The 15160-nt window shown below is 40.3% G+C and overlaps 3 protein-coding genes across 5 annotated transcripts in view; 1 reads left to right on the top strand and 2 right to left on the bottom strand.

Moving 5' to 3' along the window:
- Positions 1-15160, bottom strand: part of LOC126035464 (uncharacterized) — a 440127-nt gene that overhangs the window by 99751 nt on the left and 325216 nt on the right. The gene's annotated exons all lie outside the window — the stretch shown is intronic.
- Positions 1-15160, top strand: part of LOC126035469 (uncharacterized) — a 340981-nt gene that overhangs the window by 30969 nt on the left and 294852 nt on the right. The window lies entirely within an intron of this gene.
- LOC126035512 (small conductance calcium-activated potassium channel protein 2-like) overlaps positions 12208-15160 on the bottom strand; it is a 62907-nt gene continuing 59954 nt past the window's right edge. Inside the window, exon 5 of the mRNA XM_049794173.1 lies at positions 12208-12880. Coding sequence (XP_049650130.1) covers positions 12596-12880 — 285 coding nt within the window. The 3' untranslated portion in view covers positions 12208-12595. The remainder of the gene's footprint in view (positions 12881-15160) is intronic.

Raw genomic sequence — 15160 nt, 5'->3', positions numbered from 1 at the left:
ACGTTTAACTGATCGTTTGGTGTCGATTCACCTTAATTTAGCCCGAGGGAATTTCGAATTGAACAGGACTCCCTGGTCTGCCCAGTCCGGGTTGTGACATCTGGCAAGATTGGCTTTTGAGATGTTAATATACCACAAGCTCTTTCATGTTCTCTCCTTTCTATTATAGAGTTTGGGTTCTTTTAAAAAAAAATAATATTCATTTTTGTGTGATGAGCAGCCCTCACACTTTTGTAATAGTTTGACAACTTTCTCTGTATAAGGTGACGGATACTGTTAAACACAAACAGTGCATCCCTATTGCTTTAAGCCCTAATTGGTCAATGTAGGTTAATTTTATTATTATGCATACATAAATGGTTGGCTCTGAATGTGTATAAGCTCCACCTCAAGACTATACTAATATGGCAGTGCGCTTCCTGGGCTACATCTGGCATGTATCTAGGTAGTCAGGACTGTTGGTAAAGGAAATTTGTTACTGTTTCTACCTGAGCATGTAGGTATGCTCCTAGGGACTAGGTTTTTAAAAGAAAGACACTGCAGTGTTAGCTCTTTCCTCCATTTCCCTCTTTAAGCTGTGAGAAACATCCAAATAATAATTATTTTGAGAAGGGTGGAGTAGTAAGGCTAAAGGAGGTGCTTGCTTTTTTTTTTTATTTATTCTGCCTTTTAAAAAAAAAGAAAGAAACAATATGGGCAACAACAACTTTGATAAATGGAGAGAACAAACACTAATTATAAAATATTATTTCTGAAGATAAAACTTATTGAGAACTTTTCATAACTTAATGAGGGGAAAAGAGCTTTCAGGCAATTTGCATTTGTAGAACTGATATGGGTAATGTTATAGACGCTTGTGACAAATTGGAGGAGCCAATTTGTAGTGAATAAAAAAGGTCGAATTTATTAGCAAGCGATAAAAGAGCAAAACAGCGCTGGGCAGCCGGGCAGGCAGTGCTCTGCCACAAGCTCGCAACTTTCTGTTATAGTTACATTCCTTTTATACAGTTTATGCACCCCTCCCTTGTCAATCTTCACCTTGTCTTGTTTCTCTCTTTTTTTCCTTTGCTCGTGTAGGTTCATTATTGGGTGGATTCGGTCCATCTTCTCAAGGGGAAGTGTCTTTTTGATGTAGAATGTCTTTTGTTGTGGAGATATGTAGTCGTGGTAGAGTTAATCCCCTTATCTAGTAAATTATAGCTGTTGTCTTTCTCTTCCTTATCTAGTAAGTTATATTTGTTATTTTTCCTCGTGATTTTTACGCAACATTTAAGCAAGCCCTGCTTTTCTTGTTTGGTTTTTTTTTTTTTACACAAAGCATTCCTTTAATCACAATGTGTGTCTTCCCCCTTCCCGATTAGTATGTAAGTAAATTATCATATTGTTGTTTTAACACCATTAGCCGAATTGATTCTATTCTGCTTTGAACAAGGGCTACAACTTTTATCTAAAATACACGGACCAAAGGTCAAGATTAGCAGTAAGACTTTTAGGGGTAATTGTGGAGAATGTCTCTACCCCCATGTGCGATTTCATGAACAAAGTTAACCCGTTCATTACAATCCCCCCTTTTCTATTTTATCCTGATTTTGTTCATTAAATCGATCCAATGCTTCTTTTGTCCGCTCGAGGATAGGAGTAATTCCTCCGTCCCCGATTTGTTCATATTGCTTTTGTAGTAGCATTAAGTGTGTAGTTTCCAAACGCCCTTTAACAATAGCGATCAACTTATTGAAAATGCATGGTCCAAAAGTCAAAAATAAGATCAATAAAATAAGAGGTCCTGTAATAGTTGATAATAGGGTGGTTAACCAGGGTAAATAATTAAACATAGACTCATACCAGCTCTGTTGTGCTTCCCAGGTTTTTTTCATTTTTCTAACCTCTCCCGTAGCTTGGCCATTGTATCTCTAACTACTCCAGTATGGTCAACATATACACAACACTCCTCTCGTATGGCTGCACATAACCCCCCCTGCTGCATGAACATTAGATCCAAGCCCCGCCTGTTTTGTAATACTACTTCTGATAAAGACCTGACAGACTGTTCCAGGGCTGTCATGGCCTTTTCTATCTTAGCTAAATCCTCGTTGACTGCTACCCTTAAGGATTGAAATTTTTGATTTTGTTGTACGAGGGAGGTTATTCCTGTACTAGCTCCAGCAACTCCGACTGCCATGAGGGTTGCCACAGTGAGGGCTGTAAAGGGCTCACGTTTTTGTATGTGATGGGCCTGAGTAGTTTGAAAATCATAAACGAAATCTTCGGGATGGTAAATTAGCTTAGGTATCACAGTTACTTGTATACAATATTCAGTTGTCCAATTAAAGACCTTTAGGGATATACAAGGTGTCACCCCAGTTTGGGAACAAATCCACTTAGTATTATCTGCAGGAATTAACCACTCAGCTGTTATTTTTCCTGATTTGCGAGTTGTGTTACACAGGTGCCGTTTGTCTTTTGGGACATTTCCTATACACTTTCCTTTTCCCGATACTTGGGACATTGTTATCTCTTGCTTACGTCCAGATTCTTTATTCCACAAGCACTGAGCTGGATTTGTTCCGTTGGCCTTCTTAAATCTACTGTCCACCCCAATAGCTTCATAAAAGGGTGGTCGAATGTCATAGCATAACCAACAATGCTCAGTTATATTAGGGTAGGTGGCATTCAATACTCGATAACTGGCTTGAAGCATATCCCACAATGGGCTGACTCCGGGTGCGAGAGTCAAGGGTTTGATTTTTGTTGATACGCCCGGGGTGTTACTTTCAGTGATGTTTATGTTAGGAAAGATTGTGACAGTATGTACAATACTGTTACTATCTTCTTTCTCTGCTATGACCGGATTTGGTCCCACAACAGAGGGTTCATTGGGTACCGGCTCTTTTCTTATTAAAATTATTCCCCCTGTATCCGTGCCTGGTTCCCAAAACCTGATTCCCCAAGTTCTCCCTATAGTCCATCCTAGATCTTCAGGTTTCGAAATGTTAAGATAAATATGCCAACATGTGCCTCCCCGAACCGAACCTTGAGGCCCATAGGTGGGTTTTTGACATCCTGACGGTCCCCATCCCACAGTTAAAAACTGGTCTTTCCCCCACTCTGGTGCCCATTCTGATGCTATTGTTTCACAGCCCCAATATGCACAGTAATATTCAGCTGGGTGATTGCAATATTCTTTTCCTGGATTGTTAGCTGGACACATATAAAAGGCTTTACGCTGAACTGTATATTTTCGAGTACTCTCATCCATGGGGGCCCATCCATGGTATGACCTTACTAGGGAACTTAAGTGGGCCGTAAAAGAGGGAGCACCTGGGGTAATTTCTGTTTTGTATGACAACTGAGTGTTCTAATTGTATTAGTGACCATTTGAAGGGTTGATGGCTGATATTGCCAGATACCGTAGGCCCAACAAGCAAATACCATAGCAACATTATCCAAACACGGATTGTTGGTGGAGTTCCCCAAGGAATACCAATAGGTGTCAATGTCAATTCCCGATTATCTCTTTGCTAGGGCATACCCAGTCGGGTTCCCAGAGTCCATTCCTCCTCTCGAAGTGTCTGTTTCTCGCCATTACCCGCCAATGATCTCACAGTGTACTCACATTCCCTTTTCCGTACGCCTCTGCCTACTTCGCCTACTCCGGTGCCTGGAGCAGCGAGGTTTCTCATCTTCTCGGCAGCAGTCGTATTTCTTAAGGGCGCATTTTCCACCTGCAAAGCCTTTATAGGATTTAGCTCCTCCTCAGGAACTGTGCAGAATCTTTTATATTACCTGGAAATGACAAGACACTTGCAGGACTCAGGGTCATAGGAGCTTTGGGTTGGTTAGGGATTTCCTGTAGCTACCCCCCCACCACCCTATAAGGTGGACGTGTTTAGTCCCCTTCTCCTTTGGGTACACTGTGTACAGCCGTCCCTGAATGGGTGGCTGTTGCTACAGTGTGTCCACCAGCATTCCTTACACAAATTTTATTTAAGAGCAGAAACCATTCTAGTGATATGTCTAGCTCGCTTCCACGCGAATGTGATAGCACACCGCCTTATAGTTTTAGGCCAATCGTTCTCATATACTTCCCAGGTTTCGGGTACTAATAATTCCCACCCACAAATTAATCTATTAATTTTCACTCTATTCAATTGGCCTCCACGGGGGAATTGGTACTCTTGACACTTCATACAATAATAATATCTCCTTCTAGAACTACAATATCATTTCTGACCGTACCTTACACAGTTACAAAACACCCAACTCCAATGGTTGTGGTTACTATGTTTTAAACACGGAATCCTGCTAAAATATTCCGGTGGTCTAGGGACTTTAGTCTCCACAACAAAAAGGTAAGTACTGAGGAGTTCCTGTTTTTATATATATATATACATATATATATATATATATATCACTTCCGCCGGTTTGATGAGGTATCCGTTCTGTATGCCAAGGAGCAAAGTTCACCACTTGCAAATTATCTTCAGGGGATACCTGGAACCACTGGTATTAACTAGGCTTTACCGTTCTTCCAAAAGGATTCCTTCATTCACGCAGCTCCTTTTTCTTCCTTAACACTAGTTTTAAGTCCTCTGAAGTCTTTGCTACTTCCCACTGATCTCCGGGTAAAGGTCCTTTAATTCGCGAGGCGTGCGTCCATCCTCGTTCTGCAGTCCGGATAGCAGTTTCTGTGGTAAGCAAAACAAGAAAGGGCCCCTCCCACCTAGGAGTGAGAGAGGATTCTTTCCAGGCTCTGATTAATACCATATCACCTGGCTTTACTGAATGTATGGATATATCTAGGGGTGGCCTCTGTACCACCATTCCCTTCTTCCGCAATCGCTCTCTCCTTTTCATCAGCTGAACAATATAAGGGTTAATACTATCTTCATCTAAAGTAGGGTAATTGACTGGGCATTCCATATCATAGGGCATGCCATATAACATTTCAAATGGGGAAATTCCAGTATCCGCTCGGGGCTGAGTCCGAATATTTAATAAAGCAATTGGCAAGCATTTTACCCATGACATTTTGGTTTCTATCATTAACTTAGTTAATTGTTTCTTTATTTCTCCATTCATTCGTTCGACTTTCCCGGAGCTTTGTGGATGCCAAGTGGTATGGAACTCCCATTTAGTTCCAAAGGGGGCTAGAGCTTCTTTTACGACTTTGGAAACGAAATGTGGGCCTTTATCTGAATCAATAGTTTCAATATTCCATAAGTAACTCTTTAATAGACACTGTTTCACATTCATTATTGACAAGTTAAGTAGTTTTGTGTATATATAAATTTTCATTTGTCTTAAGTTAATAAATTTAATGAAATATTTTTAAAATATGTACTACAACAACTATTAAAGTATTTGAAAAAAGATGCTGTTATAAATACCTGTGAGACAACCTATAACAGCCATATGAATTGGTTTTTACCTTAATCGCTTACAGTCCTTTTTCAAATCAAGTAAGAAGCAAGTAACTAGTTTAAAAGTTATACATTTTTAACAACTTGAAATGAGTATTACTTTTCAGATAGTTTAGTAAAGTCTTTGAATTTTGCCTATAAACACAATTAGGTATTAACACAGGACTGTATAGTGTTTATATTCTTATTAACCTGCCAACAGGAATAGTTTATTGGCAACTTTAAATATTCAGAGGCAAACCACAATTCCTTGTCACAGAAGTTTGACAGCAGAGTAACATATTTTACTCTTAGAACTATTATATAGGAACATAAAGAAGATTACTATGTTACTTTTGGTGATCTGAGTCCTCAGGGCTGTTTCCTGGGTCTCTCTATTTGACAAATTATTTTCTCTGATTCTTCTTCTTTTTTTTTTTTTTTTTTTTTTTTTTGTGAGGCTTAATACAGGTGTCTGTATTAATGCCCTTTTTATTTTCTGTAATTTTTGATCATCTTTTGTAGACCATTTAAGTTGGTTATTAGTTAATTTCACCTTTTCACTGTAGTTTTTAAGTCATGGTTTACAATATCTTAGTAATCCCAATATTTGTCGAATTTTCTTTTTAGTTTGTGGGGGTTTTACAATTTCATAGTCGTTTCTTGGGTTCCTTCTTTAGTTTCTCCTGTTATTAATAGATCATCCACATAATGTAATAACTTGACTTCTCTGGGTAGAAATGAATTCTTGTAAAATTTTCTCTAAAGTTTGTCCAAATAGATTTGGTGATTCTGTGAACCCTTGTGGTAGCACAGTCCATCTTAATTGTTTTCATCGATAGCGATACAGCAGTCGCACAGAAAGCCCCACTCTCTTTGGCTGTTTACAGAGTTGACTTTCATTACAGCCCCGCGGCGCGAGGAGAGGCGGCGGCCGTTGCCGGGGGCGGGGGGCGGGCTGCCGCTGCCGCCGCTGCCGCCGCCGCTGCCGCCGCTGCTGCTGCAACAAAGGACGTTGTCCGCTGCCACTGCAGCGCCGGCTCCACCGCGACCGTACGGAGCCGGACTCCTCTCCCTGACCCTAAACGCTCAAGTTCAGTTTCAAAACCAAACCCCTTCTTAACAAACCGTATTCCGCCCCAGGGAGCCAGAGTAAATCACCAAGGGCCTCAAGAGGTTTCCCTTTTGCACCTATAATATTCACGGTGTTCCCAGCAAGGGTGTAGCCGGAGGGCAGCCCTTGAACGGTGGATCCTTCGGCCCCTGCATCCACCAAAAACTGCACTCCCTCCCGTTGGGGACTCAACTTCAATTCCACTCGGGGCTCTGTAGATGTTCCAGTCCCCAATAAGCAGAGCCCCTGACCCCCCCATTCACCTCCAAACATTTGTTCATCCTACTGTTTCCTTCCACAACTCTGCTTCAAGTGCCCTCTCTTCTCACAACAATAGCATTCAACTCCTGCTTCTCTACTTTCCAGTCCAATCGGCTTTCCTCATCTCCACGTACATACACCCTCTGAGTCTCTCTCAACAACTCATCTAACCCTTTGTCCTGCCAGTCTTTTAACTTCTCTAATTTCTCTCTTATGTCCACTTACGATCCAGCCACAAACCGTGTCCTCAGCAGGGCTTGACCCACGGCTGCACCAGGGCTAACTCCAGAACACAACTGCAAACCTCTCTCCAACCTTTCCAGCTAGTCAGTCAGAGCTTCATATCCCCTCTGACACTCACCGAAGGCTCCATTTACATCCTGACCTCCGGGAACCGTTTCCCGCACTCCCCAAATCACCATGTCTTTCAAATCACTCACACTCTGTCTATCTCCCGCAACCTGACGGTTCCAACTTGGTTTCTGTAGGGGCTATTTCACATCTCCCTGGGGCCTATGTTGATGTCTTTGGTCCCAGTGTCTCATCCGTGATCTCCTAATAATATCCCTTTCTTCAGATGTGAAGAGTATTCTTAAGATAGCCTGAATTTCATCCCAGGTGTAAACACTCGGGTCTAAAAATTGATTTAGTCTTTCAGAGACCCTTAGAGGGTCCTCAAGTAAACTTCTCATTTCCTTCTTAAATTCTCGGACGTCCCCAGAATTTATGGGTACCGATACAAATCCTACTCCACCTTGATTTCCCCCCATGGCAACTTCTCTTAGGGGCAATAAATGTGTAATTTTTTTGGTCTTTCTGAGTCCTATTTTGATTTTTCATCCCCTCTGTTTTTACCGGGGCAGAAGGGGTTGGGTGAGTGGGTAATTGTGGATATATTCGGGGTGGGGATGGAGAGGGTGATGGATTCGGGGATGGCGGGGGATTCGGAGCTGGGACATACGGGGGTGGGGAGGGTTGGTTAGTTGGGGCCCACTGTTCGCATGGGGGTCCCTTCGTCTTTTTCTTTTCGGTTAAGGCAAAAATATAATTTCTAGCGAGGATATTATCCAGAGGCTGGCATATTCACTTTCTTCTAAACTTAAAAGGTTCTTTTTGGTTCACATATACATTCAGAGCTTGACATATCCAATCCTCAGAAGACCTGAACACGGGCCAGAGTACATGAGGATTGTTGAGAGGTTTCCCACCCCAAATCTCAATACAATAATTAATCATTTTTTCCTTAGACTTATCTTTTTTCTTTGGTGAACTGTCCCAATATCTTATCATCAGGCCTAAGGGACTATCAGGGGGTATGCCTGGTAACTTATCTTTCTTCCCCATCCCCATGGATCCAGAGGGCTTGCTTTTCCTCTGTCCCATCTTCCGAGGTGCCCTTATCCACACACACTCACATCCCCTCGGTCGTGACTCGCTCCCTCGCGGGCTACGAGAACTGCACTACTGGAGGGTCCGCACTCGTGTGATCTCAGAGAGACCTCTCACACAGTCGCACCTCGGGATAACCACCCCAACCAAACAGCTCACAACTTATATACTCACCCGCTCCTGGGGTCTTCGCTTGGTCTTCGTGCACAAAATTTAAGGGGTCCTACAGGTTCTTTTGCTCAGTTATCGTAATTTAAAGGGGTTCGTGGGTCCAGGGTGTGGTGGCAGCACCTTCTCAAGACGGGGCTATCCAGGGATAGGGCGCCTCCCCGCTTGTGAAGGCCCGCACCAAAGAACCTGGATCCGAGTCACGGCACCAAATTTGTTATAGACGCTTGTGACAAATTGGAGGAGCCAATTTGTAGTGAATAAAAAAGGTCGAATTTATTAGCAAGCGATAAAAGAGCAAAACAGCGCTGGGCGGCCGGGCAGGCAGTGCTCCGCCACAAGCTCGCAACTTTCTGTTATAGTTACATTCCTTTTATACAGTTTATGCACCCCTCCCTTGTCAATCTTCACCTTGTCTTGTTTCTTTTTTTCCTTTGCTCGTGTAGGTTCATTATTGGGCGGATTCGGTCCATCTTCTCAAGGGGAAGTGTCTTTTTGATGTAGAATGTCTTTTGTTGTGGAGATATGTAGTCGTGGTAGAGTTAATCCCCTTATCTAGTAAATTATAGCTGTTGTCTTTCTCTTCCTTATCTAGTAAGTTATATTTGTTATTTTTCCTCATGATTTTTACGCAACATTTAAGCAAGCCCTGCTTTTCTTGTTTGGTTTTTTTTTTTTTACACAAAGCATTCGTTTAATCACAATGTGTGTCTTCCCCCTTCCCGATTAGTATGTAAGTAAATTATCATATTGTTGTTTTAACACCATTAGCCAAATTGATTCTATTCTGCTTTGAACAAGGGCTACAACTTTTATCTAAAATACACGGACCAAAGGTCAAGATTAGCAGTAAGACTTTTAGGGGTAATTGTGGAGAATGTCTCTACCCCCATGTGCGATTTCATGAACAAAGTTAACCCGTTCATTACAGGTAATAGGTTTTATTCTAGATATTAAGCACTCATATTTAAACCATTTATTCTTTTATGCTTAAATATTGTTTTAGTATCTAATGCATCCCTTTGAATGTCCATGTATGATCTGACATGGAAAGAGTCTTAAAAACTGAACATTAGTAAAACAATATGCCTATCCCCTGTCTTTGATGTCTAATGATGACAGTGATTCAGAGCACCCAGTCTAGGTAGCCAAAAGTTTTAAATAGCTCATGAGGAAATGTATGGGCTTCCAGAAGGTGTTCAGAGCTCCTAAGCTGGATCTTTAACTTTTAGATAATGAAGCTCCTTTTGCATCAATGCCAACTTTATGGAGCTGTAGGAGATAAAGAAAAACTGAGTTGCCCAGGTCTATCTGGGAAGATCTGCAGGCTTACAATAGATACTGATTTTCAGAATAAAGATCTGCAGAGCACTTTGCAAGCATATTATGCTGTGAACGTATTATTCTGATCCTGCAAAGACTTAAATATAACTTAAAAATGCTATTTAAATTAATGTACTTAGTTTTAAGCACGGCGAATGGGCCTGTTTGTGATATTATGTTTAAGTCTTTACAGGCAAGATACCTTTGCTAAGAGTTGTTTAAAATACAGGGATTAGCAACAAGACTCCAAAGTAACTGATAAAAGGAATCGGTAGCTGGAATACAGTGAAAAGGAGAAGTTCAGGAGCAAGTGAAAGGTGAATTTTCCAAATTGAAGTATGCATGAGGCTTTTCAATTTGTAATACAGTAAATATGCCATGTGCTTCTTGTGAGAGATACCTTGTTATCTGTAAACAACCATTCAAAGAAAAATCTATATTCAGTTACAGAAGCAGTAGTTGAGTTTGCCATAATGCTACTTTCTCCTTTTGGTGACCTAATATACTGACCACTGTGAAGCTTACATTTTGGAAATAAAAATTCAGTGAAGGAATTTGTGGTACAAGATTCAAACGAGGAAAGATGAAAAGGAATTTTCTATCAATCAGGAGTAAGAAAATTAAACCTGTAGTACTTTGTGCTTTCCTCAATATAAGTTTATATCTGTCTTTTCTTGGACTGGATTCACATGTAGAAGTACTTTTCAAAACCAGGTATTAGAAGGAAAGAATTATCAGAATTATGCAGATAAAATATCTGTAGTGAACTTTAGAGTAAATTAAGAAATTGAACCCAAGTATTCAATGGTGTCATCATCTGTTGTTTGCTTCAAAAAAAGGAATACAAAAGAATTTGGATAAACCAGCTCAGTACTTGTAGTTGGATCTTAACTCAGAGTTAATTGTCACAGATTGGCAAGAATTTTCAATATGGAACTATAGTTCTTTAAAAAAAGGTATACAATCTAGAGGAGGAAAAATTAAAAAAACCTTACAAATTAGAAAAGATTGGTTTTGTAAGCAAGAGAAGAGTTAGTTCATGCTGGAAAGACAAAAAGCAACACATTTAAGCTACAGAAATGGTATTTCACATTCAGTAACAGGAAAAATATTTGAAAATATACATGAAAAATGGGAGAATGGAAAAATCAAAATCTTCAAGAAAAAAATTCTGATACTTAACTATGAAATCCCGATATTATTAATCAATACATCTAATCCTGCCAATAGTGTAAATGAGATGGCCTCACGACCTTTCAAAAATCTCATCTAGCTGAGGACTGAGCTAGCACAACAGTAGCACTATATCCATCTTTTCCTTTGGTAACTCAAAAGAGATGAACTTCACAAAAACAAAAGCAGAACTGTAAATACTTGTCCTGGTTTTGGCTGGGATAGAGTTAATTTTCTTTTTAGTAGATGGTGTAGTGTTATAGCTTGGATTCAGTATGAGAAGAATGTTGATAACACTGATGTTTTCAGTTGTTGCTAAAAGTAATGTTTAGACTAAGTCAAGGATTTTTCAGCTTCTGATGCCCAGCCAACAAGAAGGCTGGAGGGGCACAAGAAGTTGGGAGGGGACACAGCCAGGGCAGCTGACCCAAACTGGCCAACGGGGTATTCCACACCATGTGAAGTCATGTCTAGTATATAAACTGGGGGGAGTTGGCTGGGGAGGGGGAGGGGGGGGGAACACTGCTTGGGAACTAACTGGGCATCAGTCGGTGGGTGGTGAGCAACTGCATTGAGCATCACTTGTTTTGTATGTTCCAATCCTTTTATTATTATTAATCTAATTTTATTATTGTTATTATTATCATAATTAGTTTCTTCTTTTCTGTCCTATTAAACTGTTCTTAGATCAACCCACAAGTTTTACTTTTTCCTTCTGATTCTCTCCCCCATCCCACTGGGTGAGGGGAAGTGAGGAAGTGGCTGCGTGGTGCTTTAGTTGCTGGCTGGGCACAGGTTAAACCACGACAATACTATGCATAGAGCTTATTATTTCCAGTCACAAAATATCACCGTCTATAAAGAAAGCACTCCCAAGGCATGAAACCATGCTGCTCATCTAGGGGGGGAAAATACTGTGAAGTCATTATCTTTCCCAAGGACAGAAAAGGTATTGGAGAAACTCTTGAGCTTTTTATAACCAAGCAATGCCTATGGATATAACTTATGTTCATCAGTTATATACTTTATACCAAAAAGGCAAAGCTTTTATTATAAATAGGTCTAAAGTGCGTACTGATTTACAGATTATGAAAGGTAATGTATTTGGTTTGTGGCATTTTGGGTGTTTGGGAGAACAGCTCTTCTGTCTTGCCTAGCACATCTCTGCTCTGACTTTCTGCATTACTATCTTTCTGATTTCTAGGGTAAATTATATTTTTAATTAATCACTTCAGAAATTGAAGCTGTCAGTGACCTTTTAAAATGAGTATACATACACAGCACAGTGTTAGATGAACATCGATTTTTTTTATTTCCCCCCCCCTCCAGTGCAAAGTTTAGAGAATGAGTTTTCATACTGAGAGGATAATTACGCTTGAATTTTGTTTCTTAAAGTTTTAGTATTAAGTCTCTTTTTTAACTGTTAAAGTCCAAGTAACCAAGCAAATATGTGCAGAAATTCCCCTTTTTATTATTATTATATACTGTAGTAATAAAGTTTGTTTGAAGTGCATGAATAAAAAGTTAGTGAAATTACAGGAGTAACAATCTAATATAGCATTAAGAAGTGCATTCTCTGTGCATCTGAGGGGGGGATGACACAGTTTTCACTCAGTTTGACCTTAAATTTTGTGTCCAGGTTTCCAGGATTCTGACATCAGAACCCAGATAACACTGATTAGAACCATAGGGCTTTACAATAAAAGCTAAAATATTGACCATATGATGGCAGAAAGTCTTTTTTTTTTGGTGGTTAACTTATTCTTTTCTAGCTACTCTCTGATGAAGTTGATGGTGCTGTGGAGGAGGATCTCCTTCTTCTTGACAAAGACCATGATCGCTCAGCACTGTAGGCAGCATGTTTATAATTTTGTATCTGAGCCTTGAGGAGATCCCTCTGTTGTTGGCTGATTGTCTGGCTAATCAGTCCAGGGAGAGCTTGAATGCTACCAGTTAAAGTTTCCAGTTTAGTTTCCAGAGTAACAATTCTCTTCTCAAAATCTTCACTTCTTTCATTTAAGTCAGAAATCATGTCATACATGATGTTTTGAGTCTGAAAGTAGAAGGATGTAAAAAAGGTTTAGAAAGATCTTACAGATATTGTAACATGCGGTGCAAATCTACAAGGGTTCTTAAATGCTTTTGCATTTCACAAAAAGATGAGTATTCTAACAAGATCCAGTCTTGTGAAATAATTTTACTTGCAGATGCATGACAGACTCCCTACTGGTGCTAAATTTATCGAGCAGAAATGTAACATTGATATTTAGAGTAGCATTTTAAATGTCAAGCTCTTATTGAATTCGACAAAACACCAGACCTTTTTAGAAGTTTAGATGCTTAGAAATGCACCATCATAAGATTTGTGAACAAAATTAGTTGTGTAAGTCACAAGACCAAAGGTTCCAAAGCACAGTGATGCACCCTTCACTTTTCTCTATTTCCTCTGATTTTTTTAAATACCTTCATACTTTAAAAAGAAAACAATTTGCTTGTTTTCTCCTAAAACTGTGCTTGAACCTGTTGTAATAAGAGTAGTTGGGTGGATTGTTTTTGAAATGTAGAGCAAGGAGTAAAAACTCAAGTGTACGGTCCTCTACTTCTGCCTTCCCCTGTCTATCTGTCCTCTACAAAATGGTGTTTGGTATCAGAAAGTCTATGGGATAAACTTTAAAATGTCATAATGCTTAGTACAAATGGAATCTAAAGTATGTTAATTCATAAAGTCTGTCACTTTCTATTTGACTTCCATTTGTTTCTTTTGCAATTCATGCAGGGAAATTATTAAAACTAATGACTAAATTTAAAATAACTGGTCATAATTCAGTAGATAAACTGGCTGAAGTTTATAATCCATTATAAAGGAATGAAAAATTAATTGAATGACTACCTGAAGTGCAAAGCACAGAAGTATCAGACAAGTGTCTATAACACATTTTCTCTGCCCTGTTTCAAGATGCTAGCATAACTGTTGAAAGAAAACTAATCTACATTAAATAATATCTGAAAAGTCCTTATCAATTGCCAGAAATGTATTTTCAGTAACTGAAGTTGTCAAGTGGTTCTCTACTGCAAAAGAGGAACAAACACTGAAGACTTTTATGTTTGCCTTGATGTTGCACTTTAAATTGATCTGTGTTTTGAGGTGCGTGAAGACATTTGTATGAGAAACCCTTGTGAAAAGCATATAAATACTTCTAATGAAGCTTCAAATGAAGTTCATATAAAATAACTGTTATATATTGCAGTCTAATGTGAAACATAGAATGCTCTCAGCAGGTGGGGGAGCTGAATAATACCCTGCCATGGCTACTCCCAGGCCCATAAAAGGAGCCAGCAGCCCATAACCGGCCCATCTCCACAAGCCCAGAGGAGCACAGGGGCTGAACTGAATTGAATCAAATGGAATAGAATAGAATAGTTCAGTTGGAAGGGACCTACAACAATCATCTAGTCCTACTGCCTGACGACTTCAGGGCTGACAAAAAGCTAAAGCATGTTATTAAGGGCATTGTCCAAATGCCTCTTAAACACTGACAGGCACAGGGCATTGATCACCTCTCTAGGAAGCCTGTTCCAGTGTTTGACCACCCTCTCAGTAAAGAAATGCTTCCTAATATCAAGTCTGAACCTCTGCTGATGCAGCTTTGAACCATTCCCATCTGTCCTGTCACAGGATCCCAGGGAGAAGAGACAAGCACCTCCCTCTCCACTTCCCCTCCTCAGGAAGCTGTAGAGAACAATGAGGTCGCTCTCTCAGCCTCCTTCTCCCCAAACTAGACAAACCCAGAGTCCTTAGCCGCTCCTCATAGGACATGCCTTCCAGCCCTTTCACCAGCTTCATTGCCCTCCTCTGGATGCATCCAAGTACCTTAATGTCCTTTTTAAATTGTGGGGCCCAAAACTGAACACAGTATTCAAGGTGAGGTCGCACCAAGGCTGAACACAGCAGAATAATCACCTCTTTTGACTGGCTGGTTATACTGTGTTTGATGCACCCCAGGATGTGGTTTGCCCTCTTGGCTGCCAGGGCACACTGCTGACTCATATTGAGCCTATTGTCAACTAGCACCCCCAGATCCTTTTCTGCAGGGCTGCTCTCCAGCTGTTCTTCACCCAATCTATACTTGTGCCCGGCATTACTCAATCCTAGGTGCAGGGTCCAGCATTTGGTCTTGTTAAATTTCATGCCATTAATGATTGCCCAATGTTCCAATCTATCTAGATCCCTCCGCAAGGCCTTTTGTCCTTGAGAGAGTCAACAGTACTTCCCAGTTTGGTATCATCAGCAAACTTGCTAATGGTGCATTCAACTCCTGAATCTAGATCACTG

The sequence above is a fragment of the Accipiter gentilis genome, chromosome W (assembly GCF_929443795.1).
Source record: "Accipiter gentilis chromosome W, bAccGen1.1, whole genome shotgun sequence".
NCBI classification, from domain to species: Eukaryota; Metazoa; Chordata; class Aves; order Accipitriformes; family Accipitridae; genus Astur; species Astur gentilis.
The sequence above is the reverse complement of the archived record's forward strand: the minus strand, read 5'-3'. Positions and strand labels throughout refer to the sequence as shown.